This window comes from Dipodomys spectabilis, unplaced genomic scaffold (assembly GCF_019054845.1).
Source record: "Dipodomys spectabilis isolate Male_0828 unplaced genomic scaffold, ASM1905484v1 ptg000006l, whole genome shotgun sequence".
NCBI lineage: Eukaryota > Metazoa > Chordata > Mammalia > Rodentia > Heteromyidae > Dipodomys > Dipodomys spectabilis.
In genome coordinates, this window is record NW_024870683.1 from 8,965,242 (window position 1) to 8,992,757 (window position 27,516).

Consider the following 27,516-nt stretch of genomic DNA (forward strand, 5'->3'; position numbering starts at 1 on the left):
AATAGAACATACCTATATGAGGTATGTCTAAACCTATCTACATGAGTATGTAAATACAGTGTGACAATCATTACTAGAAAATGGGATCCAGGACTGGTATGTGGCTCAAGTGGTAGAACACTTGCATAGCAAGTATAAGGCTCTGTGGTCTAATTCTCATACCACTAGAAAAAGACAAAGAATGGGGAGCCAGCAAAGATATTTGCTTTTGAATGGAATGGCCCTGGAGCTCTCTTTTAGGAAGGTCAGCTTGGCAGGATTAGGGGCAGCAAGGGCAGGGAGATCCATCAGGGAACAGACTCTTAACAATACTGCAGATGAGACATGACAGTAATAGTCACTACTTTACAGCAGTAGAGCAAGGCACTGACCAATGAAAACAGTTAAAACAGCTCTGCTGGTACTGCAGGTAGAGGGTAAGGACCAGACCTGAGTAGGGGAGGTCAGTGGGGAGGAGGTGCCAAATACAACCTTTGACCACAGCCCCGGGTATCCCCAAGTGACCAATCAAAAGGCTGAATATGTGAGGCCACTGTTCATGAAAGCATGTTTCATTTCAGCTCAGTTAAATTGAGTTGTTCCTACTGGTACTTATGCTTAGAATCCTGATAAATGGAGTTAATAGTTTAAATTGCTTCCTTCTGAGTCCAGTCTCCTCATTCTACAGATACTGAAACAAAACAACAGAACCTTGACTCAAACCTTTGTTATTTCAAGTACACGTCACTGCACATTTTGATTTACAGTTGTCCCCTGCTATATCGTGGTTCACTTATTACAGCTTCACAGTATCATGGGTTTTTGAAAAAATACATAAATAGTGACGCCTCACCTATCTCGGGAGCTACATTGTAGAGAACCCCCCCCAATAAGTGAACTATGAGTGAGGGATGACTAAGGCTGCTACTTCTCAGATTTTCACCTATCGTAGCAGTCTTTGGAATATAACTCTCGTCATAGGTGAGGGATCACTGTATTATGACTATCACTTTTTTGAGACGTTAAAAAGATGATTCTCTGATTAAATTGTGTGTGTGTGTGCGCACACACACACACACACACACGCACCAGTCTTGGGACTTGAACTCAGGGCCTGGGCACTGTCCTTAAGCTTCTATGCTGAAGGTTAGTACTCTACCACTTGAGCCAGAGCTCGACTGAGCTTCTTGGTGATCTATTTGAACTCAGGCTGGCTTCAAACTGTGATCCTCAGATCTCAGCCTCCTAAGTAGCTAGAACAGGCATGAGCCACTGGTATCCAGTAATTAAACGTTTAAAAAAATAATTTTCTACAACTGCATTTGTAGCACATTCCCATGTCATCCCTGGGCAATCTTTTAAGAGGGGTTCCTCTTGCGTTCACAAAGCTATGTCCAAGTCTATATTGTTCAATGAGCCAAGTGCAACTTTAGTTCTTTTGAAGAAAGTTTACTAAGTAAGGCTCAAAGATGTTATATATCTTGCCCACAATCACATAGCTAATGACAGAGCTGAGATGTGAAAGTACCTATCCTTGATTCTTTTTTGTTGTTGTTGTTGGTTGTGGGGCTTGAATTCAGGGCCTGGGTACTGTCCCTGAACTCTTGTGCTCAAGGCTAGCACTCTACCATTTTGAGCCACAGCTCTACTTCCAGTTTTTGGAGATAAGAGTCTCACGGACTTTCCTGCCTGGGCTGGCTTTGAACTGCAATCCTCAGATTTCAGCCTCTTGAGTAGCTACAAATACAGGCATGAGCCACGGGTGCCTGGATCATCCTTGATTCTTTTCCTCACAAGAAGTCAGGCACAAGTCCCCACCCAGACTTGGCCTGACACAAAGGGAAAGCTGGTAGGACTGTGGTGGGCATGCCAGAAGCTGCAATCTGTCAGCCTCAGCTGGCTTCCCAGTGACCTCACTGGTTTTCAAAATCTGGTTCAGGCAACCACAGAAACGTACTTTTTCTTGAAGACCAGGAACTTGTTGTTTTGCATGATGCATTCTCGGTTGTTTGTGATCTGCTGAAAGATGGTCTTGTTGTTCTTGCCCTGGAAGATAATGTTCTCTTGCACCAAGGCCTTGGCACGGCCCCGCACTGCGATGCCGTAGGCCCGGAATGAATGGATTCGGTTCTTTATTACCTAGGAGAAGCAGGCAGAATTTGTTATACCTCAGGAACCTACAGATGAGTCAGGGGCCAGACAAGTGAATTGAGGCTGGGAGGTCAGCACAGATCCAGAGAATCTCAATATAGGTTACCAAGAGCAGCCTGGCAGAGCCAGGAAGTGGTGGGCAAGCTGTAGCAGTTCAACATGGGTTAGTTTTTCCAGGAAGAAGGAACAATATGGAAAAGCCAGATGCCAGAAGTCAAGGCCCCTGAAAGCCCAAAGAAGCCACAGCGTGCCCCCTTCTGCTCCTCTGGGGTTCAGATGCAAAGTATGGGCCTCTTTTCTCCTTGCCCAAGTTGGTGGAATTTGATGCTCTAGAGCTAGAAAGAGCTCGTAAGCTTCACAATTCCACAAGGGGGTGGGAAACTGTATTATTTGGCTCAGCACTGAAACCCTAGCACCCAGTACACTGGCGTTGCAAAAAAGATGCTCTGAGCTCACATTCTGTGGGGGAGACATACAGGTGAAGAACGCATGGAGGTACTCATCAGGCAGGGTGGACACAAGCACATCCAAATGCAGAAAAGCAGCAGCACCTCGGACAGCTCAGGGCAATCAGGAAATCTTCCTGAATGCAACTAGTCCAGCTGTATGAAGTAGCACAGGAGCAGGGAGGACTCTGGATAGATAGGGGGTAGTATGTGCAGAAGCCCTGTGGCAAGAGTCCTCTCCCCACTTTGGATACACCATGAAGACACCCTAAGAGGCTCCCAACACCATGAAATCTAGGAGGTGACTGACATCCTCAATTCCTAGCATGCTGCTGCTGAACTCCTATTCATCCTTTAAGACCCTGTTTACATGTCCTCTCCTAGGTGAAGCCCAACCACATTTCCCAGGCTGGGTTCTGGCAGGAGGAATGGTGTTCCATGCAGTACTCAGAACTGATGGCAGGGCTGGGAAGTTGGCTCAGTGGTAGAGCGCTTGCTTTGCATGCCTGAGGCCCTGGGTTCGATTCCTCAGCACCACATAAGCAAAAAGAAAAAAGCCAGAAGTGGCGCTGTGGCTCAAGTGGTAAAGCGCTAGCCTTGAGCTGAAGAGCTGAAGGACAGCGCCCAGGCCCAGAGTTCAGGCCCTATGACTGGACCCAAAAAAAAAAAAAACAAAAACAGAACTGATGGCGCTGATCTTCAGCAGAGGGCCTGGGCCAGGGCTGGGCCTCTGCTGCCACCCTAGGTCACACACATGCACACTTACCTTAGTGTCAGATCTGGGCAGCAACTGCAGCCCACTGCCGCGGTTGCCAATGATGTCATTTTCAACGACAACAGTGCTCTCGCCCTTGGTGATGATTCCATGGCCCCTGTTGTCATAGATGCCATTGCCCCGGAGCTCCACCTTGCACTGGGTCTCCACCTTGACTCCACTCTGGCGGTTGCAGGAGATGCTGTTGTTGGCCACTCGGGTGAGCTGGCCACTCTGGGCCACAGAGATGCCTCTGTCCCCATTAGCATGGATCACATTGGAGATGACGTGCAGCACCTCACTGCTTTGGACATAGAGTCCCGAGGCTACAGGCAGAGGGGGTGATCACAAGGTCAGCCCTGACAACAGGAGTCAGGAACAGCCTTCTTTGGATGCTATATCACAGGACAGAGACCAGGAGGAAGAGGCAGTGACCTGCAGATCAGCCTTGGATGTCATCTTCCAGGCTGATGACAGAAAGTAGGAAGCCAGGGGGCATCGAGAACTTTCTGCTGCACTAGGACGTCCTCACCAAAGGTGGTCAGGGGCACAGGCTGGGAGAAGATTCCTTGGCTTCAATGGCCTGTCCTAGGCTCTCAACCCCACTGAAATGTCCCCTACCACCTATCTACTGTTTGTGCCTCCTGTGATGAGCAGCTCATTACCTCCTGCAGGCTCTGCCTGTTAGACAGGTGTCTGTCTTAGTTTTTTTCCCCATATGGATCTGGAACCTGTCTCATTATTTTGGAAAGTTTTCTTCATAAGGGAAATCCTATCATTTCCTATCATATGAAGCAATACATAATCTAAAAAGTGTAAACAGATGCTTTGCAACTATGTCTGCGTGGAATAAAGCAGTTATTACAAGGGCCCCTGACTCATCAGGGTAACTAGACCTGGGTGGGGAGGGAGATGAGGAGGGCCTGGAGAAGAATGGCTCTGCAGCTTTTATGTCGGCCTTCCACAGAAACAGGACTGGGGCAGTACTGGGAGGGGACAGTGTGGAAGACAAGGACTATGGAAGTAGTTTACACCAGGAGTCTGCAAGTTCAAATCTCAGTGTGATACCTGTCTGCTGCTTCCCCAGTGTGGCTGAGTGTGTTTTGCCTGTCCTACCCTAACAGCCCAGCTATATGGAGGAAACCTAGAACTAGGAGGGGATGGACCTCATTTCCCGTAGAGGTAGGCTGGAGCTGATGACTAGAATTTCCCTGCCTTCTGCCAATCCCAGAAGAAAGAGCTGCCCAGGGCCCAGAAAGTGATTTCTTTCTTCATTAGTAAATGACTCTGCTCCCCATAAAACATATCACTGAGAATGGGGAGAGGCCACAATTCAAAGAAGGAAAGGATAGAGGCATTCACAGATGGTCAGGAAGTTCAAGTTACCTTGAGATGTGTGGATGGGAGGAATTTTAAGCATGAGTAAAATAGGTAAGAAAAAGCTTAGAGAGGAAGTCAAGGAGCGTGGGTAGCAGATAAGAAGTAGCTGAGAGGCTGGAGGACCAAGCTGAGACCAGTCTGCAATCTAAGACAGGGAGGACCCCTCAAGGTTTGTCAGCAGGGGCTGATACACTCACCTCCATTGTGATTAATACTGTTAGACTCCACCAGAGCAATGGTGATGGGCCGGCACAGTGGGTCGTCCTCCTTCTCCAGCTCTGTCTCCCAGAGGATGGCATCCCCGTCCTCACTGAAGTTCTCCTGGGCCCCATGGCCTCCAGGAAACTCACTGATGCCGTCCTTCTGGCTGAACACAGCCACTCCATACAGGCCATTGTAGCTCACGTGATTGCTGGTGACGTGGGGTAGGCTGGATGACATCATCCAAACACCACAGCCCTTGTTAGCTGGGACAGTGAACAGAGCGGGTCACTGACACCCAGCCACGGCTGAGGCAGCACCCAGGGTCACCCTGAGAGGGGATGCAAAAGGGACTGGGACAAGTGAAGTCGTAGCGGTAGCTGTGGGCTTCTTCTTCATATGGGAGGGATGTCAACAAGCAGGCCAATCTCACAAGCTGTGAGAGCTGTCAAGCCACACTTTTGGATCAGAAGCACACAGGCTCATAGCGAAAGGGTCAAAGGTGTGCCAACACCACTCTGCAGGAGGATACCCTACCACTCTCCAGCTGGGACCTACAGCAGGTTATCCAGGATCTGTGCCTCAGTTTCCCCACCTTTCTATTGAGATTAAATGTACCTTTGTACCTTCTGAAGGCAGTCATGAGGATTAAATGTGACAATGCATAGGAAGAACCTAGCAGAGGTAGGCCTGGATAAACTGTCTATAATTATTATTGGAAACTTAATCTGGAAAGATCATGGCTTTGTCCCAAATATATACATCCAGATGGGATGTATGAGGATGAGGAATAGATAACCCTTCTGTTGGATGAGGAAAGGAGGAGGAATTGGATGCTTATGTGTTAGAATTTAACTGCAACACTTCTGCCTTTTGTTATTTTCCTTGGGGGGGGGGGATAAAGCTCTGCTGTGCTGAGTGAGCTCAGTGTGGATCATGAGGTGATGAGGGGGGTCTTCATGGTGAGAGGGTTTGCAACAACTCCACCTCTTCTCATGAAGTGTCTGAGGCCTAGAGAAGTTGGTGACTGGAAGTGGCGCTGTAGCTCAAGTGGTAGAGCGCTCGCCTTGAGCTGAAGAGCTGAGGGACAGCGCCCAGGCCCAGAGTTCAAAGCCCCACGACCGACAAAAAAAAAAAAAAAGAGAAGTTGGTGACCTTCTCAGGACCTACAAGCTAGCATGGAACCCAGGCTTCCTGCCTCACAGGTAGGGCTGGACCACAGGACCTGTCCCCTGGCACCCCTTCCCCGCCTGGAACCAGCTTCTCACCATAGATGGTGTTCCCCTCTATCAGTCCTTTGCCTTCATCTCCCACAACCACACCGTCTGAGTAGCCAAAGCAGATGAGGTTGCTCCTGAGGACCGGGATGGCTCCCCGGCGGATGTCCACACCTCCCCACTGATTCTCCCGGATGACATTTTCTATGGAGAGGCAGAAAGAAGGTCAGCACACCAAAGCTACCTCCGGCACTGTCAGGATTTGGACAGCTTGGAGAAAGGACATCGCAGAACAAGATGCCCATACTTCCTGCTTCTGGCACTTCGCATCCTGATGCAAGTCTGCTGGCTGATGTTTCAGACCCTCATCTGCTTTCTCTGGAGGAAAGGTTTGTGTCTGTCTTATGCATTCCCATGTCCCCAGTATCTTGTGGCCTTAAAATTGATGAGTAAGAAAAAACTGGCATTTAGAGCCCAAGGAAGAGTCCACAAGTTTATCCACAGCTTGGGAAGCTACCCTGACTGACCTTCCTGCTCTCCTCTCTCCTGGGAAGCCTCTCCTTTCCCGAGAGTGGGCTAAGAGTCACAGATCAGAAGGGTGGTCCTGGCACTGCTATCTCCAACACTGTGGCAGAGCGTACTCGGCCCCCTGGGCCTGGGCGCAATGACTCTGAGACCCTTGTGTTGGGCCCCTTCCTGCTCCGTGACGCTATCTCATGTTCTTTGCTCCAAACTCCCTATACTGTAGTCCCACCAGCTACCCCAGTCAAGCATGCCCGTCTACTCACACTGTTGGCCCTGTTCTTTTCTTAGGATTCATCCCATCTTTTAGGTTCTGGCTTGCATGTCATCTTCTGAGAAAGGCTTGCCTTGGGCCAGGCCTATAATCTCAGCTAAATAAGCAGGGTCTATAAGTAAGTCTAAGGCTTGCCATGGGTGCAAACATGAAACCATACCTGAGAAACCACTAAAGTAATATTGGGCAGGGAGTTCACAGGGTAGAGTGCCTGCCTAGCAAACACAAGGCCTTGAGTCCAGACTGACAACAAACAGAAAGAAAGGGATTAAGTAAAATGTCCCATAATAAAGATGTCTTGGGTATAACAAATGAATATGATATAAGAAGAAGCCAGGGAAGGCTTCTTTGAAGAGGTAACATTCAAGCTGATACCTCAAGGATGACCAGATTTCCAGAGCGAGTAGCAGCCCAGAGGAAGGATTCACACAGGTCATCAGGCCTCAGTGCTTCAGGGAGTGGTGTGAGCCACCCAGTGAGATGCCTCAGCACCTGGCCTGGTAAAGGCCGACACTCCTCTGTACTATGCTAGGCCCTCCTCATGGGAAACGTGGCCCATGTCCCTGAGAACCAGTCCCTAGTCACAGAAGGAGGCATGTGCTGGGTAAGGAGTGGTAGAAGGTGGTGGAGCGACCCGAGGGGACGGTGGTGTGGCTGTCAGTTATCTTCTGCTAGCTGTGGCTCTAGGGAATTCTCAACATACCTGTGATGAGGCCTTTGCCATTCTCGTTCACTGCTATGCCGGCTGCACGGCCCTTAAAGATGTGGTTCCCACTAAAATGGAAGGACACGACATAAAGGTGAGACCAGAGGACTATCATCATGCCCCAGGACTAACACATGTTCCAGTGTGCTATAAGCCAGGCACTTAGAAATCCTTAGCAGTTACGGGGGCAGCTTGACCAAAACTAAACTCTCAATTATGGGATGTAAGTATAACGAGACGTGACTCTCCGTGGCTTCTCTTACTGTCATCTACCTATATATACACCATTTAAACAGATGTTACCATGGTGTATGGTCACAGGTAAGTCTTGGTGGCAGGAAGAAATCCTAGGAGGCCGTGCTAAGCTTGCTTAGGAGTGATTAGTTATAACTCCAGCAGCAAATCGGGTTTGCCTCATTCATGCGGCTCAGGAGCCTCAGATGACTACTACTACTATTACTACTACTTCCCCTTCTTTCCTCCTCCTCCTCCTCTTCCTCCTCCTTCTCTTCCTCCTCCTCCTCCTCCTCTTCCTCCTCCTCCTCCTCTTCCTCTTCCTCCTCCTTCTTTTTGGCCAGTCCCTGGGGCTTAAACTCAGGGCCTGGATACTGTCCTTGAGCTTCTTTTGCTCAAGGCTAGCACTCTACCAGTTGAACCACAGGCCCTACTTCTGGCTTTTCTGTTTATATGGTATTAAGGAATCAAACCCAGGGCTTCATGCATGCTAGGCAAGCACTCTACCACTAAGCCACATTCCTAGCCCACTCTCAGACTTTTTTGTGTCCTCCCCTGAGGCCGCTGCCTCTTGTCACAAGCCTCATAGAAGGAAGGAAGCACAACCTGTCCTCTCTCACAGTGACTAGCCACATGTGAAAGACCATGTCACTGATCCGATGCTGATAGTCTTCACTCAAAGTTGGTTTTCCAGAACTTGCAAGGGACACCAGGACCACAAGTTATCTTTAACAGTGAACAGTATTTGCCTAGTACTAACAGAACAGGGTAAAAAACTGTGAGGTATCAAAATGGAAGAATATTCTGAAACTTTCCAGAGTGGTAAATACAAGTGCCATGCAACCACTTGGAAAATACTCTATGGACTACTGCAGAGGAAAACCACCTGAGAACATGCTTACTGCAGGTTAATTGCCAGCTATGGTCCTAAAGACAGGCACAACTGTGTGAGGCTTCAGCTCAAACCTTTATTAAAGATTCGCCATTATCTCAACAGAACCAACTCCACTGTCCTCAGCTTGGCTGACATAAGGCCATGTGTGTGGGGGTGGAAGGAGTATGCCCATGCCTGTACTTGAACTCAGGATCTCTCAATCTTGCTCAACATTTTTACTCACGGCTGATGCCACTTGATCATCTATCCCTCCAATTCTGGCTTTTTGCCAGTTAATTCAAGATAAGAATCTCACAAATTTGTCTAGTTGGGCTAGTTTTGAATGGTGATCCTCAGGTTTCAGCTTCCTAAGTAGCTAGGATTGTAGGGGCAAGCAATCTGTGCCCAGCCTCAAGCCTTCTTTTCTACCTTCATTTCCATTATGCTGCATGGCAGAGACGCTGCCACATGGGTATAAAAAGTCATCTTAAAGTCATCATAGAATCCAAGACTTTCAGGGACAGTTTCAATAAAAAAATATTCTATTCCCCCTCTACCCCCACCCCTCAAGCCACAGTAGACTGCTCACTCCTGGATCTGCTGGGCTCTACTTTGTTTGCTCATGTCATTTCTTTTCCTAGGAATGCCCACCTCCAATTTCATGAGAGTTTGAGTCTTCCCATGTTTGTTTTTTGTTGTTGTTGGTCATTGGGCTTGAACTCAGTGCCTGCGCTCTGTCCCTGAGCTCTTTTGTTCAAGTCTAGCATTCTACTACTTTGAGCCACAGTACTACTTCTGGTTTTCCGGTGGTTAATTAGAGATAAGACTCTCATGGACTTTCCGGCCCAGGCTGGCTTTCAACCGCAATCCTCAGATCTCAGCCTCCTGAGTAGCTATGATTACAGGTATGAGCCACCAGTGCCCAGCTTGCTTCCCATATTTCAAAGTTCAAATCCACCTCAGACACAAAGCTTTCCCATCCATATCCTCCTAGTCAGAATGATCTTCTTCTCCTGACATCACCTGATGGCGTCTGTCACACTCTGTCCCATATCATAACTGGTCTGGTAGATAGAGAACACTGTTCTTCTCACTACAGTTTAGATCACTATTGAGTCATAGCATGTTTTCAGAGGAAGCATGTGGATTTTAACATAGCATTCCAGGTGGCCACTCTCAACTGCCTGGGGTTGGCATGTGAGAGGAAATCCCGATTTTACTCCTGTCTTATGGTATTTCTGCACATGGATGTCTTCCAGGCTAAAATAAGCTCCTAGAGAGCAGAGACCACCCCTGTACCTTTGTCATCCCTGTTAAGAGTACGCAGTGGTTTGCTGAACAGAATGCCAACACACAGGTAATGCAAAAAGAAGGCAGAAGCACCAGAGCAGTTGTGTTATTAGGGTGGAATTAGAGTGTGAGGTCTCTGCTGAAATCTGTACAGCTGTGAACAAACGTATTTTCAAATGGAACATACACAGAGAGCCGGGAAATAGATGAGAACAAGGAGAAGTGATCATGGCACAGCCAGATAATCTGGGCACCTACCTTACAACTGGATTTCCATGGTACAGGATGTAAATGCCAGCCTCTTTATTTGAAAAGATTTGGTTGTTTCTGATGATGCCTTTCCCATTGCCAAGGACAACAATGCCAGAACGAAGGCCATGGTGGATCTGGTTACACTGCAAGTAGAAGTGAGACACTATGGAAGACAGGTCAGGCATGCTGGTGAGAAGCAGAAGGCTCCATCACTGTCCACATGCCTGGGCCAGGATGGACACTGTGGGGACCACACTGTCACATGGCTGTCCTCCTCTTCCTGAAAATGGGGGAATGACAATAGCCTTGCAGCTCCCTGGCATGGAAGAGGGCACTGGGTAGGTGAGGCTTTTTTCTTTAAGTTGGGAACTTTTCCTTTCTCTACATTTGCATGGCCAGTCAAGAGAGGACAGGCAAGGAAGAACAACCCTGAGTCAGACCATCTGCATTCAAATCCCACGTGTCACCAGCCACATGGAGTTGGGCAAGGTTTTTAACCTCTTTGTTCCCAATACCTGTACCTGTAAATGGGGGCAGTCACTGCCTATTTCCCATGGGTGAAGGATAATTAGGTAAACATGTACAAAGGGCTTCGTAAAGTATCTGGCTTACTGGGGGAGGGTCTTATTTTATCCAAGACCTATAATTACCCTATTTCTAGAAATCTGACTCTGAGGAAATGGTGGTCTCTCATGCCCCCTGTCACACAGTTTAAGCTTTTAAGCAGGCTTACACTGGTGTAACAGCAAGCTAAATACACCCTTACAGGCCCACGAGACAAATAATCTTCAGGACAAAATACCCTGTGTGTCCTCCTTATAGGAAGAATGGGCTAACTAGGTAGGGTTTCATTTTGATTTTAAGACCAAATGTCTTTTAGGGAAGACATCATGTCTTTATTGTTTTATTTTGGGGCAGTACTGGGGTTTGAACTCAGCATTTCACACTTGCTAAGCAGGCAGTCTACCACTTGATCCACACTTCCAGCCCTTTGTGCTACAAGTTAGGATTTCACATTTTTGCTAGGGGCAAATTCCAAGGGGAAAAAATCTCAGACTCACTCTTTCTTCTGCCTCGTAAGGAACTGGGATTACAAGCATGAGCCACTGCACTCAACCCTGTATGTTGATTCTTATGGTACTTAAAACCAACCACATATCAGGGCTGAAGGAGGGCCCTGTGAAATTTCCCTGTCCACCTCCTCTTTAATGATGGGAAGACCATAGGAAGTAATGGGAAGACCATAGAAAGTGACTTGCCCACAGTCATTATTAATGTATGGAAGAGAAAGTCATGAGGACACAAAAAAGGGCAAGATTCACTTATAAACTGGAAGTACATAAATTCAAGATGGCAGCCTTTTTTTTCTTTTCTTTCTTTCTTTCCTTTTTCTTTTTTCTTTTTTTTTTTTGCCAGTCTTGGGGCTTGAACTCAGGGCTAGAACTATCCCTGAGCTTCTCTGTGCTCAAGGCTAGTGCTCTACCACTTGAACCACAGCCCCACTTCTGGCCTTTTCTGTTTGTGGTACTTAGGAATCAAATCCAGGGCTTCATGCATGCTAGGCAAGAACTCTCTACCACTAAGCCACATTCCCAGCCCAAGATGGCAACCTTAATGGAGCCATCCTGAAGAAGGAAAGAAGATAGGAAAAAGTACCAGAATGAGTGGGTTGGACCGTTTCCGAATGTCAACACCAGCTTCCGCATTGTGGTAAATGTTGTTGCCTGCGATCAAGCCTCCTCCCTCCAAGCGAAGAAAAATGCCTGACGCTCGACAGCGATAAATGTCGTTCCTGAGCATGACAATCTAAGTGGACAAGGGAAAGTCATTTATTTTGCTGTCACGGTTTTGTTAGCAACCAATGGGGGAACACTTGAGACCTTACCATCTGGTAAAGTTCACCTCCAGTTCACCCACAGGTGAGAAGGGAACCTCTGTGGCATCTACCTTCCCATTGTGTGCTCCAGAGCACAGGGTCTCTCCACACAGCCTGGCAGAGCACCCTATGGGCTCATTACCAACCAGTCTCCTGTTGAGGCTTTACCAAAACCCAGACTGAAGCTTGGCCCTGAGCCCAGGCCACATAACTGAAGGATGGATGGAAAGGATGCTTACAGAAATGGGTTCTGGGGACCTTAAACTTCATGCACTGGGGTTGCATGAAGACTTCACAGGGGATCAAAGATGCAGCTATTTTTAGTGGATCCAGATTCAGATCTATCCCTTCCACTTAGGATAGATCTTTTCTAAAGCTCACCTGTCCCGGCAAATACCAAGCACACGGGAACTCTTCTCCCTCCCATCATTCTTCCACTTAAAAAACCAAGGCCGGGCTGGGAAGGTGGCTCAGTGGTAGAGTGCTTGCCTTGCCTACATGAAGCCCTGGGTTCAATTCCTCAACACCACATAAACAGAAAAAGCTGGAGTGGTGCTGTGGCTTGAGTGGTACAGTGCTAGCCTTGAGCTGAAGAACTGAGGGACAGCACCCAGGCCCAGAGTTCAAGCCCCATGACTTACAAAAAAAGAAAAAGAAAAAAGAAACCAAGGCCAATTCTTTAGCTGTTTTTGTTTGTTTTTGAAGGGGGTGGGGAGGGAGGCTTGGGAATCAAGCTATGACTTGTGTATTCTAGGCAAGCACTTTACCACTGAGCTATAATCCTAGCCCTTCTTCTTTCTTCTTCTTCTTCTCTTTTTTTTCCTGTTTTTGAGACAGGATTTCACTATGTAACTCAGTCTGGGTTCAACCTTGTCATCCTCCTGGCCTGTCATTCAAGTGCTAGGATTACAGGCATGCTCTACCAAGCCTGGCTGAAAATATTCTTTATTCTTTTTTCCTTTCGTGGTCCTGCGACTTGAACTCAGGGTGCTGTCATTGGGCTTCTTCTGCTCAAGAGCCACAGCACCACTTCTGGCTTTTTCTGAGTAGTTTATTGGAGATAAAAGAGTCTCACGGATTTTCCTTCTCAAGCTGGCTTCGAACATGATGCTCAGATCTCAGCCTCCTGTGTAGCTAGGATTACAGGCCTGAACCATTGGAGCCTGGCTTGAAAAGCCATATTCTAAATAATTATGCAAGGAGGAAAGTGTGGTCCCTGAGGGCTTAAAGCAGATTCTTCCATCAGGGTATCCTTCCTTCCCTGCCCATTACCCTTTTATTTGACCTTTTCTTTTCTGTTTATAGCACAATCTTAAGAGTAACACTACCTAAAAATCCCTTTTGGAAGTGGGCTGGGTAATATGGAAATAAAATGTAACTGTTACTAACTATTCTAGAAGCCTGTAAGATCCACATTTGACATCTGCACCGTGCCCTTTAGTTTCCTGAATACTTCTGCCAACACCATGGCACCAGGCCCTCAGCCCCAGTGAGAAAAGGCCAGACAGGAATGCTCACGTCCTCTGCCAGAAGCAGAGGTAATGTTCACAGCAACAGAGAACCAAAGTGCTGTGCCAAGCTCTCTTCTGTAAGGCTTGTCTTTCCCTTCAGAGCCCTCCTTCCTGGTACCAATCATTAGTGGAATTGCAGTTTGTCTTGCCATACCCAGAATGCCTGCCCAGAGCCAAGGTGCTAATCACATCTCTGGGTTGCTCTTAACATAAGGTCCACCTTTCCAGGCCCCGGGCGAGGTAGTACCTGCTCACTTTTTGTTGCTTCATCTTTCAACCTGTCCCCACTAACACAGGTGAAAGCAGCACTACAACCAAGCCCAGCACAGGACGTTCCTGCTGCTGGAATGGCTCACTGCATATATTGTGGGTCCCCTTTCCATCACATAGGGCCCATTTTCCCTGGGCCTCTACTTATTTACTCAGCACAGACAGCAGTTCTTCTCAAAAGCCTTCTCAGCTATACCACTTGAACCTGAGGTGAAACAGTGATCATGTCTCCATGAATCTTGTCTTATTTCTTCTACTAGGACATGCACAGCATGTCTGAGAAGCAGCATAGTGAATACACAGTCCTGAGCTCTAGAACACTATTCTCCCTCAAACTTTCTGTGTGACCCTGAGTAAGATACCTTCCCTCTTTGGGCCTCTGTTTCCTTTTCTATGAAATGGGAAGAATAATTTCTATCCTGTCCGAGTCAGATGATGAACATAAAGCAAAGTGTTAATAAGCTTTAAAAATTATTTTTAAAATGCCAGGCACCAGTAGCTCCAGTCTATAATCCTTGCTACTCAGGAGGCTGAGATTTGAGCATTGTGGTGCAAAACCAGCCTAGGCAGGAAAATCTGTAAGACTCTCATCTCCAATTAAGCACCAAAAAAGCCAGAAATGGCTCAAGTGGTAAAACACTAGCCTTGAGCAAAGAAGCTCAGGAACAGTACCCAGGCTCTGAATTCAAGCCCCTAGTATCAGTACACACACACACACACAGACACACACAAGCAAAATGCTACTCAGGAGGATCAAGAGCTGAAGACAAGCCTGGGCAAAGTTAGCAAGGCTCTTAAGCAAACAAAATATAAACAAAGGATTTGAGGGGCTTAGTTCAAGTGGTAGAGCACTTACTAGGCACGTGTCAGGTCCTAGGTTCCAACCCCTACTATAACAACACACACACACACACACACACACACACACACACACACACACACACACACACACACACACACACCCAAAACATCCTATGACACCCTCTCTATCTATAAATCTCAGGAGCCCTCTTAACAGCTAACCATCATGCTCCAGGTGACCCAGGGATGCCTGGGTCTTCTATTATGTCCACGATTAGAACAGTACCTTGCTGTTATGTATACACCGCACTGCATAAGTCAGGTTGCGGAAGATGTTTCCTTCCATCTTGGCCCGGCCATAGGAGCAGACAAAGACGCCTCCTTTCCCGTCCCGGAAGAGGCACTTGCGGATGAGGCAGCCCTGCACGGAGCTGGCCAGTGCCATGGCCTCCTTGTCCTTCTGTAGCTCCTGCTGCAGTGAGTTCAGCACCAGGCAGCTGGGTAGCTGAATGGAGGCTCCTGGCAGTGGTGGGCCTAAAAAGGAACCTCCCAGGACAGGACGTGGGCCCTGTACCTGGTAGGACAGTCTGTACGTGAGCTGTTCTTCATCCTCCTCCTCACCCTCACCGCTGGGACTCAGGCCTCCATCGCTGCTGTCTGGGGTCTGGGCCACCCTTTCCGCATCGCTGCCCACTTCAGCCTCCTGGGAACTAGCCTTGGAGCTCGGCTTTGGGGAGCTGGAGGCTGGGCTGGTGGGGCTTTGGCTGCCCTCAATGACAATATCACAAGTCCTTGGGCTCCAGGCCTGGTCGCGGCTCTCCAGGTCCAGGGACATTAAAAAGTCCGTGTCCTCTTTGGGGATCAAGCTGGGAGAGGATCTGACAAGCCCCAGCAGATACTTATAGGCCCAGTTCTTATCTGCTGATGGGTGACCCTCAACTGTCACCGAGTTGTTTTCACTGCCCACAAATTCACAATTTTCCAGGACACACAAGGGCACATTGTGCAGGAAAACGTGGGTGTTTTTGAAGATGCAAAACTTCACCTGGCAGGTCCCGGGGCCATGGACTTGGATGTGTCCATTCTCAAAATTGCAGTTGTCAAACTGGACATGACCTGAAGTGGTCTGGGAAGAAGAGAAGACACCATGAGAGAGGTAATTTTTTTCTTTTATGACCTCCTAAGACTTGAACTCAGGGTTTGGGCACTCATTCACTGTCCCTGAGCTTTTTTTTTTTTTTTTGGTTCAAGGCTGGTGTTCTACCACACCTCTACTTCAGGCTTTTTTGGGTAGTTTATTGGAGATAAGAGTCTCATGAATTTTCCTTCCCTGACTGGCACTGAACCATGATCCTCAGATCTAAGCCTTCTAAGTAGAAAGGATTACAGGCATGAGCCACTGGCACTTGGCTGAGAGCTAACCTTTGTGTGCTGTCAGCACTCAAGCTGCTCTTAAAGGAGGGCAGGGCAGGAAAGCTCACATGTTCCACTGATTTTCTGCCCTACTCCACAGGGTATGGGAGTCAGCTGGTGCCCAAAGGAACTGGGGAGAAGTGGGAGCTACCTGACCTGCTATGAAATGCTTGATGACAATGCATTCCTTTCCAGAACATGGGTGGGAGGAGATATAGCAGCTGATGCTGGGTGAAATGGAACTGACACACATTCACACAGGAAAGAGGTGGAGCAGGAGTCACTCAGGGGAAGCCATGTGGTTGGGAACACTTCAGATTTTCTTTTTTCTTTTCCTTTTTTTTTTTGCTTTTAAATGATCAACTTTATTCTTAGAGCCAACCTGAATGGGTATTAACAACCCCATCACTTCAAACTATTGGAAGAATTATTTATTCCTTCTTACATGTATCAAAACTGAATGAGTTCTCAGTTACAAAGGAGGATTTAGTTTTTGTACCTCTTTGTAAGTCTCTGAGACAAATTAATCAAAGATGCATACAAGAGCTACGGATTTTTACAAACACAATTAGGTGGGATATGAGCTGGATTTTACCAAGCCTTCAAAAGGGTTGTGTGTGTGTGTGTGTGTGTGTGCGTGCGCGCGTGCATACGCGCGTGCCTGTGATGTCCCCACTCAGTCACTGGGTTCTAGCAAGAACGGGTTAAATCATGTGCAGAAATGTCTCTAGCTCTCACCCTTGCAAAGTGCTTTCACTTTATGCATGTTTTCTCTTGGCCCACAGTCCTGTGTCTTCCAGGAGCCTGCTGCCCCAGCCCACCACAGAGCTAGCTGCCTGAACTCGGACTGGCCCATGCAGAATGTGATTGCAGGCATAGGGGAGACAGGCTAAGCCAAGAGGCGACAGGCAGTCCTAAAGGTATGGGGAGAGTCCACTCTATCCAACTACTGGTATGCAGTGGAGACACAGCAAAAGATAGCAGGCTGCATCCTGAAGAGAGGAGGTGAGGGATGCTGCCATGGCCATTAAGCAGTGGTTAAGAGCACAGGCTCTGGGGAGGACCATATGGGAGAGACTTGACCTTTATCTTCTCAAGGGCACTCTCCAGTATAAATTACCTCATCTATCTAAGCCTCAGTTTCCTAGTCTGCAGCATGAGGTTTACTAATTAATAAAGCATAAAACTCAGATAGACACTAGTGGCTCATGTCTAAAATCCTAGCTACTTGGAAGGCTGAGACTGGAAGATCACAGATCAAAGCCAGTTCTGGCAGAAAAGTGCAAGACCCTTCTTTAGTCCATTGCTGGGCACAGTGAGGTGTGCTTGTCATCCTAAGCTCCATGGGAGGCTGAGACTGGTGAGAGCCCAAGCCCAGGCAGAAAAGCCCTTTAGACTCCATCTCAGTGCAGAGAAACTACATATAGTGAAGCATACTGTCATGTCATTCCATAAATGACAGGAAACAAACCTCTATCTCAAAAATTACCAATAGGAAGTAGAGCTGGAGATAACGGCTCAGTAGTAGAGGCTCTGAGTTCAAATCCCAGTGGCACCAGAAAAGAAAAAGCACAGAATGTAGTGCCAGGAATAAAGTTTGTACTCAGTCAAAGTTAGCTATTATTTCCAAGGTCACAGACACAAGGAACAGAGAGCTCCTAAGAGACTGGGGATGGGGAAGCACTAAATTCATAATTTATCTGGGTCTCTTGGATTTAGCCTAAGTGAAAGACAAGCTTTGAATGACCCAATTGCTCAACATTCCTGAAAAAAAATTTCTAGATTCCACACAAATTCAATCAGATGCACTTGAACCATAAAATGAGCATCTTACAATCCTATTTAATAATCTGAGCACATTTATTCCTGGAAGAGTTTTTTTAATATTCTCTAGTTATGAGTTCTCTTGAAAGCTTCTTCCTAAAGCTCCACTCCTTTTGGCCTAAGTTCTTCCTTATAGCTAACCTACCTTTTTCTTGCTGACACTTCAGTCCATGTTCTCTTTCCTTGATCCTGTCTAAGGATAAAGGCCAGATCTCTGGAGATACAGAGCCACTGCTAGGATTTTCCTCCCAAATCACTGACAACTGCTATGAAATTACACTGGCCTTCTTTCCCCCACAAGGTCATCCTACGGCCATGTGCCTTTTTAAGTTAGAAGACAGTTGTGGATTGAGCACAAATATATGCCAAATACTACACCAGATGGAGAGTCACAAAGATGCCTCAGGCCAGGTCCCTCCCTTCAGGAGCTACAGCTGTGCTTTTGAGGGGAAGCAGACTCAAATGCACATATTACTCTAAGTAAATGTATTATAAAGGGTCTGGAATACTTTTCTGTTTTTGAGAAATGAAGTCTCCTAGGTCTGTAGCAAGAAAAAAAAAAGCTCATTCATCCTTCTAATACATATTCTACATAAAATGCAGGCTTTTAAGTTTCAGAGGAAACCAGCACGATGTAATTTTTAAGTGCTTAGATCAGAAGGCCTGAATTTGAGCTCTAACACCACTAATTACCTATCTGAAAAGGTTACTTAGCATTGCTCTCCCTTAGTGCCCCTCACCTGCACAATAGGGACTCCACTTGTACTTTGTTCACTAAAGTTCATTGAGGGGATCAAATGAGGTCACAGATGGGAAGCCATCTAGATTATAAACACCTTACTAAATCTGAGACCCTGACACACACATCACTTGCTCTTATTGAGCCTTGTTCTCCTCACTTATACCATCAGACATTACTACTACGCATCTCAGGCAGTGAGTGGTAGAAAGAAATAATGAGAAAACATCTGTAAGGCACATGCCTGGCACACATTAAGTGATCACAAATAACTGGTGGTAAGATGTTCGTTGCAAACCTAAGTTGTTATTGGAAGTAATAGTGGCAATGTGATTTTTCCTGAACAGGCACATAGTCCAAATACTGCAGTCAGTTTCTGGTCAATTAGAAGCTCTAGATTTTTCTGTCAGGATCTACCAATGCCTTGATTACATGCTTACTTCTGAACACATCTGCTCTGTGTTCATGAAAGGACTGGCTTTCCTTATGCACTCTCCAGGCACCTCTGAGAAGTAGTTAATCTCAGAAGAACACTTGTCTTCTTCAAACCCACATGGGGTGGGGCTCACATGCTGAAGACACTTCTTTGCACAGCCTCCTGTCTCCCTGGTTACCTCTTTCAGCAGCCAGTGTGTTTTACTGGGAGCTGCATGCTCCCAGAACCTAGACCCCAATGATATGTACTATCTATAGCTCCAGTCAGTCCAGTTAGGGAGGAGAGAGGTATTAATAATTTTGGCCCCAACGCCATGACTTACTTGCTAAAACAGGGTTTTGTTTTGCCAGTTCTGGGGCTTTTTCCTCTCAAGCTGGGGCTCTACCACTTGAACCACACCTCCACTTCCAGCTTTTTACTGGTTAATTGGAGATAAGAGTCTCTCAGATTTGTCTGCTTGGACAGTCAGATCTCAGACTTCAGCCTCCTGAATATCTAGGATTACAGGTGTGAGCCACTGACGCATTAACACAGCTTTGACAGGAGTAAAGCGCAGTTTCAAACTCTACTGATCCCTATGGCTATTTCTCAACTCGTTGCCTCAGAGGAGTGTGTATATAGAAATAACCACTAAACTCTCAATGCCCACCAAACAAGGGAACCCAAGAAGAGAAGCCAAGCTCCTGGGCTCAGGCTTGGAAGGCACTTTCTTGATGGTGGACACTCACCTTATACATGATGGGTGAGAACCAGGCTGGCATGAAGACCAGGTTGCACAGGCGTGTGGTTGAGCAGTGCTGGTCAATGCTGGCTAGTAGGGCCACCTCACCCAACTTCCCCTGGCCCACAATCTCCACGGGTACCTTCAGGATGATTTCACCTTGTTCTTCGTACACACCCGGGAATAGTACAATTCGGTCATACAGGCTGGCCATGGCCAAGGCACTACCCAGGCTGTCAAACTCATGGCCTGGACCAACACTGAGCGTACGTCGCTCCTTTCTCCTACGGAACAGAGAAAAGCAGACAGAGGATTCCAAATCCAGGGCATTCTTGGTCCAGGTCTTGGAGGCAAGGTAATGCTGCTTGAAAGCTTCTCGCCAAGACTCAGGCTCCACATCAGGCTGGTTAGGCCAGTTGGGGTGGCGGCACTCGGTGCAACCCAGACATAGTTGTCTCCAGCGAGTACTGTCGAGACTGAGAATCAGTTCATACCAGGCCCTGCAAACCAGGCTGCAGCGGCCCAGGTCAGGAAGGTGCAGGTAGGCTAAGATCATACGCCACAGCTCCAGTGGGAGGCCGCCAGCCTCCATGGTTTCCTGGGAGAAAGACACAAAACAGGATTCTGTCTATCCTGCTTGCTTACCATCACCTGTCTACAAATGCCCACCACCTCCTGATCCCAAAGATGAATAAACAAACAAGGCTCAACCAATCAGAGCACTCGATCCCCTCAATCAGCTACTTTCAGATTTTTCTGCCTGGCATGAATAGGGAAGGCTCTTTTCTCTTTGGTCAGATACTCTAAGGATAGAATCCCAGAACTCCTGGCAGCCAGGTTTCCTACCTTTTGATATGAGAGCCAAGTAGAAGGGAGATAAAAATGAAAAGATAAAAAGTGATCCTGTGTGTATATGCTCTGGAAGTACTGAGTTCTGATGCTTCTAGATGTCGTGGAATCTACTCAGGAGGGATTCATAGCTCACTTTTGAGCCCACTTTTAGCTGTGATGGTTCTAGAGTCTAGATTGATTGTGCTTGACTCCCTAGAGACTATTACCATATCAGTATGAACGCAAACTGAGTGTCTGTCTCTCCTCATTCCTAGATAAGTAACTGCTACTGTTCCCCAGTGGGGTAGTCCCGGAAAGAGTTCATGGGTTTTAGTTCTGGCTCGCTACTTGTCACTGATGTAATCCTAGTGCTTCTAAACATCTACTAGGCTGGCTGCCCAGCCATCTGCCTCCTTGTTGTCTCTGGAAAATAGCATTCCCACTAGTAACTATTTATACCACATGATTTATATAGAGGGAGGGCTTCCTGAAGTTGTGTGCATTGAAAAAACAGATACTCCAACCTATGGACTGCAAGTGATTGGTTACAATGGATTCCAGTGGGCTACGGAGACCTTATCCTGGTACTATTCGAGTACCAGGCTGGCTTCCTTCCTGAATAATGGGGAATGAATGCTTCTTTCAAAAACTATAAACTCAGGAATAGTTAATAGTGATCACTTTCCCCTGGGAGAAGAGCAGAAACTGATTTACACTAGGAGAAGATTGAATCAGACACACAGAATAAGAGAATAGGGAACAAGTAAGTGGTGTCCCAGTTTCTCAGCAGGTCAAAGCCCTAGTCTACTCTTACATTCAGCTTTCTCTTTGCCTTTTGAGTACTATCAAACTCTGTAGTCTTATAATAATAAATCTTCCTTTTGGCATAAACTGGTTACATACATTTTCTGTTCTCTATACCTGGTTAAAATTCATTTAAGTTTCTGGAGTGCTGAAGACCAAACTCAGGGCTTCATATATTCTAGGCCAATGCTCTACCACTAAGCAACATCTCTAGCTCCCTGTCATTTAAGATAATCAATTTCCCAAACCTAAAACACAAGAAGGTTGAGTAAGATGCCCCAGAGAACTTCTAAGTCGGAAGCCCTACAGAACTACAAAAACAGAGTGGACTCTAACCCTCTTCAGGGCTTTAGCTTTCCTCTGTTTTATGCCAACAGAGTTCATACTTACCAATTACCTAAGCCCAAGAAAGCTACATATCTGGAATGTGCTCAGCTTCCTCAAGACTGAGGTGGCTTTAACTCACAGACTAGTAATATAGACTGGGCAAGTAGATGGACTGATTCCTTCCTTCCTTCCTTCCTTCCTTCCTTCCTTCCTTCCTACCTTCCTTCCTTCCTTCCTTCCTTCTTCCTTTCTTGGTACTAGGCTTGAACTCAGGGCCTGGGGCTTGCTAGACGCTCTCTCAGGTACCGGGTATTTTTTTGTTGTTGTAATAGGCATCCAAGTGAGATTTTAATCAGTCCTCTGCTGTACGGGAGGCCAGACTTGGTCTCCTGAGTGCTGGGATCACAGGTGTATACCCCTGTGCCTGGACTTCTTTTTTAAGCTATACTTTTTCAATCTTTTAAAGAGAGAAATGTTCTTTGTCTTATTATTTTGGTGGTAACAGAGATTGAACTCAAGGCCTCATGCATGAGCACACACTCAGCCACTAGAGGCATCTGAGAAAAAAATGCTGTTTTTTTTTTTTTTTAACCATTCTCTACCTATTCTGTAGCTGAGCAATCACATCCCTTCTCTGGCTTTTTAACTACTACTGTAAATTCATGGCTACAAAGCCTGAATTTCCAGCCTCAAGTGTCTTTTGATGCCCCACAAGAACATACCCAATTGTCTGTTGGGCATCTCTACTTAGATGTTCCATAGCTATCCAAAAAACATGCCCAAAATGAACTAACTTCCACTTTAGGCCATGACAGAATAACTAGAAATACGATCTCCCCCTTGCCATACACAACTGCAGAGCTGGACAAATAAAGTAAATGCTCAAGAGCTCACTTAGGCAGTGAGTGTCATCAATGTCCAGGCTGTTATCCTGGGGGCACTTCTTTATGGTGGAAAATGGAGATGGAGGCAAAGAGGAATGTCATGTCCCTGAACAGGCAGACTGGAGTTGTGTGTTATAGAAAAGGCTGGCTTTGTCAGGAAAGGGACCTGAACTGACAGAGCAGGAGGCCTACTCGGCATGGGGCAGTCTCTTGGCTGAAGGCAGGGTGGGCAACACGCACAGGGCAAGACTTCATTAGCCTTAGTAGAGATTGCCCACTATGAGGCTAAGAACTAAAAGGTGGTATTAAGAAGTCACACAGAGCTAAAAGATAAAGGAATTCCAGCCCAGACAATATGGTGGTTCACACTAAGATTCAAACAGGATGTTTAGTCTACTTCAAATCGTTAGACTAAAAGCAAGTCTGACAGGAACAAAAGGGTATGCCAGTAGTTTTAACTGCCTACTAGAGTGGAATTTAACATTCTTTAAAAAAAAAAAAAAACAGAAAAAGAATATAATCCTAACTATGTAAGAGTTGGAGATGGGAGGATCTCAGCTCTAGGTCAGCCCCAGTAAAAGTCAGACTTGCAAACATGAGCATGGTGGTTTACACCTGTAATGCCAGGTAGTTAGAAGGTGAAAGTAGGAAGATCATAGTCTGAGGTTCCCTGGGGCAAACAGTGCAAGACCCTATCTGGAAAATAAACTAAAGCAAAAAAGGACTGGAGGCATGGCCCAAGTGGTAGAATGGTAGCAATAGACCCTGAGTTCTAGCTGCCAAAAAATATAGAACATACATTCTCAACACCTCTGCCTTAAGACAGCATGTTACTATCATAAGAAAATTAGAGCCTGGGCGGGGGGGTGGAGTGGGGATGGGAGGGGTGTGGGAGGGGGGTGGGAGATGGGAAGGGATGGGAAGGGGAAACAAAGGAGGAGGCAACAATGCTTGATAAGAAATGTACTCATTATCTTGCCCATGTAATTGTAACCCTCTGTACAGTATTTTCACAACAAAAAAAAAAAGAAAATTAGAGCCTCATATATACCCTCAAGTGAGTTTTGACAAAGGATTAGTACAATATAATAAAGGTTTTCAGCAAAAAAAATCTTGATATTCTCAAGTAACGAGTTGATAGCCATGTGGAAAAAAATGAACTTTGATTCATACCTCATACCATATACAAAAACTAACTCAACACTGACTGTAGACCTCAACATAGAAGTCTAGAATTTCTAGAGGAAAATATAGGAGATGTATTTCCAACTTCAGGATAGGCAAATGTTTCTTGGAACACAAAAGTCCACCTTACACAGTGACCTCCAGGTTGGAGGGGCAGGAGAACGCTATCCCATGGAGGTCCTTGGGGCAAGCTGGGAAACTGGGATGCTGGTGGCTGCCAGGGCCCACCCAAGAGGGACACAGCCAGGACACATTCTCCAATAGTGTTTTTAAGGAGTCAAATCCACGTGGGCGTTTTGTTTCTCTTTCTGAGAATGTAACTTGAAACACTACAGAGTCCTATAGTGTATCTGCAAACGCTGTACAGTTTTATATACATTCACAATGTACTTTTGCCTTCTAGATAATTTATTTTGTAACACATTACTGCACAGTTGTAAATAACTTATGCACTATAGCATCACTTTCAGTTATGTGTAAAGAAATAATTAAAATGTTCTTTGTAAAAAAAAAGCATTACTCAAAACAGATAACATTGATACATTGGTTTTATTGAAATTAAAAATATTCCTCCTTTCGTTCCTTCGTTTCTTCCCTCCCTTCTTCCTTCCCTTCCCCTGCTCTCTTTCTCTCTCTCTTTTGCTGGTAAACTGAGGCTTTGATCTCAGGATCTCATGCTCTCACCTGGCCTTTTCTGCTCCAGTATGGTGTTCTACCACTTGATCCACATCTCCACTTCTGACATTTCACTGACTAATTGGAGAAAGGACTCTCTCCTATTAGTCTTCCCTCACTGGCTTTAAGATAGCCTCTTGAGTAGCTAGGGTAACAGATGTGAGACACTGGTGCCTGGAGAAATAAAAAAGTTTCTGCTGATCAAACATCATTAAGAAAATGAAAAGAAAGCCAGGTATGGTGTTAAATGCCTGTAATCACCAGGCATAGGCTCATGCCCGTAATCCTAGCTACTCAGGAAGCTAAAATCTGAGGAAGCCAGCCTGGGCAGGAAGGTCCATGGGACTCTTAATCTCCAATAAATTACTCAGAAAAAGCCAGAAGTGGTACTGTGGCTCAAGTGGTAGAGCACTAGCCTTGAGCACAAAGAGGCTCAGGGATAGCACCCAGGCCTCCAGGACTGGGAGAGAGAGAGAGAGAGAGAGAGAGAGAGAGAGAGAGAGAGAAGAAAAAAGTAATCCCAGCTACTGGGGAGGCTGATGAGGAAGGATCACTTGAGCCCAGGAGTTCAAGACCAGCCTGGGCAACACAGAGAGACTTCATCTCATACAAATAAATAAAACAAAATTTTAAAAAGACAAGTGATGGCCCAGCACCAGTGGCTCACGCCTGTAATCCTAGCTACTCAGGAGGCTGAGATCTGAGGATCGAGGTTCAAATTCAGCCCGGGCAGGAAAGTCCATAAGACTCTTATCTCCAATTAACCACCAGAAAACCGGAAGTGGTGCTGTGGCTCAAGTGGCAGAGCGCTAGCCTTGAGCTGAAAACTTGGGACAGCACCCAAGCCAAGAGTTCAAGCCCCATGACTGACAAAGAGAAAAAAAAGACAAATGATGGAACAGTAGAAATATCTGTTGCATATGTATGCATGACAAAGGGCTTGTGTCTAGAATATTAAGAAATTCTGCATTCAGTAACAAAAAACAATAAAATAGGCAAAAGACTTGAATATCACTAAAGAAGAAAAACAGGCAATATGTTCATGAAACTCCAAATCATTTTTTTTTGTTGTTGTTCTGGTGCTGGTCCTGGGAATTGAATTTAGGACTTTGAGCTTTTGCTAGGCTTTCTTGCTCATGGCTGGTACTGTAGCATTTGACTCACATATCTAGTCCAGGATTCTGTTGGTTAGCTGGAGACAGAAGCTCACAGACTTTTCTGTTGAGCTATCTCTGAACTGGAATCCTCCAAGGTCTCAGACTCCACAACATCTAGGATTACAGGCATGAGCCACTAGCTCCCAGTTTTCTACACAGATTACATTTTATGTTTAAGCCTACAACCCAATTCTGAGTTGACGAGGTAACTAGGGCTTGAACACAGGGCCTTACATTCTTGCTCACAGCTGGCACTCTACTACATGTTCAGTTTGGCATTTTGCTGGTTGATTGAAAATGGAATCTAGCAGACTTTTCCATCCATACTGGCTTCAAATGGAGATTCTCTAGGACTTGGGGCTCCAGAGTCACTATGATTACAAATGTAATCCGCTGGTGCCCAGCTTGAGTTAATTTTGATGAAGGCATAAAGGTTTAAAGTTCATTCATATATGTATGTGTGTGTGTGTGTGTGTTTACATTATTACAGATACTTATTTCTACTGGCTTGGTTTTTTAAAGCCTACTTAGTGGGCCTCTTGTCTCCTCTACTAGGCTGGCAGTTTCTTTTGGATAGAGATGAGGTACTTTTCTCTTTGAGGACTCAATACTTGTTGACTTCTTTTCTGGTCCAACTGTTCAGGACACAGAAAATATAAGGACAACAAAATAAAATTTTAAAAAGGAAATACAGAGACAGCATTCTTTCCTGTAGTTGCTAAGGTTTCTCAATATCAGGCTCTAGACTAGGGCTCTGATTTTTCCCCCTGGCTATCATTGTCTCACACAATGATTTTAGTTAAGTGATAATTTATTACTTATAGTTAGCCAAACTCCCTGGAAGACACAACAGGTCAGTAGCACTTCTGGCAAGCTGAAATTAACCCTTTCATGTCTGATTCTCACATAACTCCATTTTCTCTCCTAACTTCATAGATAGATAGATACATACATACATAGACAGACAAATCTATACCTATATTGTTGTTGTTGTTGGTTGCAGGCTTAAACTCAGGGTCTGGGCGCTACCCCTGAGGCTTTTTGTGCTCAAGGCTAGTGCTCTACCACTAGAGCCAGGCCACCACTTCCAGTTTAGAGTGGTTAAGGAGATGAGTCTCATGGGGACTCTTCTGCCCAGCCTGGCTTCAAACCTCAATCCTCAGATCTCAGCCTCCTGAGTAGCTAGGTTTATAGGTATTAGCCACCAGCACCCGGCAACCTCATTCATATGTATAAATATATATATATATATGTATATATATATATATATGTTTAAAAAATTTTTATTGTAAAGATGCTGTACAGAGGAGTTACAGTTACATGAGTAAGGTAATGAGTACATGTCTTGTTGAGCATTGTTACCGCTAACCTCATATATTTTTTGTACTTCATAACTCTCCCAAATTTTATCCCACACTTTCCCCAAGACTTTGCTTTGCTCTGCCTCTAATTACTCTTTTCGTAATTCAAATGCTGATTTGTCCCATTATATGGTCACTTGCATGATGAAGGAGTTCTGACACCAGGGGTCACTAAATGGGGTCAGGTACAGTTCAGCTCCAGTAAGCTTCTCTCCACCAACTACAATCAGCTCTCTATATCTGTAGGTTCTGTATCCATGGATTCAACTAACTACATTGAAGACATTCATGCAGATTTTTCCTTGTAAATTTCCTAAACAACATAGTATAACAATTATTTACATTGCATTTACATTGTATTAGAATTATAAGTACTCCAGAGATGATTTAAAGTACAGGAAAGGATGTGTGTGAGTGATAT

General features: G+C 45.9%; 1 protein-coding gene and 1 pseudogene across 1 annotated transcript in view; both read right to left on the reverse strand.

The window, feature by feature from the left end:
• Positions 1 to 27,516, reverse strand: part of Fbxo10 (F-box protein 10) — a 47,006-nt gene that overhangs the window by 2,288 nt on the left and 17,202 nt on the right. Inside the window, exons 2-10 of the mRNA XM_042696487.1 lie at positions 19,879 to 20,469; positions 15,025 to 15,864; positions 11,937 to 12,086; positions 10,287 to 10,423; positions 7,628 to 7,698; positions 6,180 to 6,332; positions 4,908 to 5,177; positions 3,343 to 3,656; positions 1,937 to 2,118 (exon numbers count right to left, since the gene is read on the reverse strand). Coding sequence (XP_042552421.1) covers positions 1,937 to 2,118; positions 3,343 to 3,656; positions 4,908 to 5,177; positions 6,180 to 6,332; positions 7,628 to 7,698; positions 10,287 to 10,423; positions 11,937 to 12,086; positions 15,025 to 15,864; positions 19,879 to 20,463 — 2,702 coding nt within the window. The 5' untranslated portion in view covers positions 20,464 to 20,469. The remainder of the gene's footprint in view (positions 1 to 1,936; positions 2,119 to 3,342; positions 3,657 to 4,907; positions 5,178 to 6,179; positions 6,333 to 7,627; positions 7,699 to 10,286; positions 10,424 to 11,936; positions 12,087 to 15,024; positions 15,865 to 19,878; positions 20,470 to 27,516) is intronic.
• On the reverse strand, positions 16,582 to 16,699 carry LOC122124396 (annotated as a pseudogene).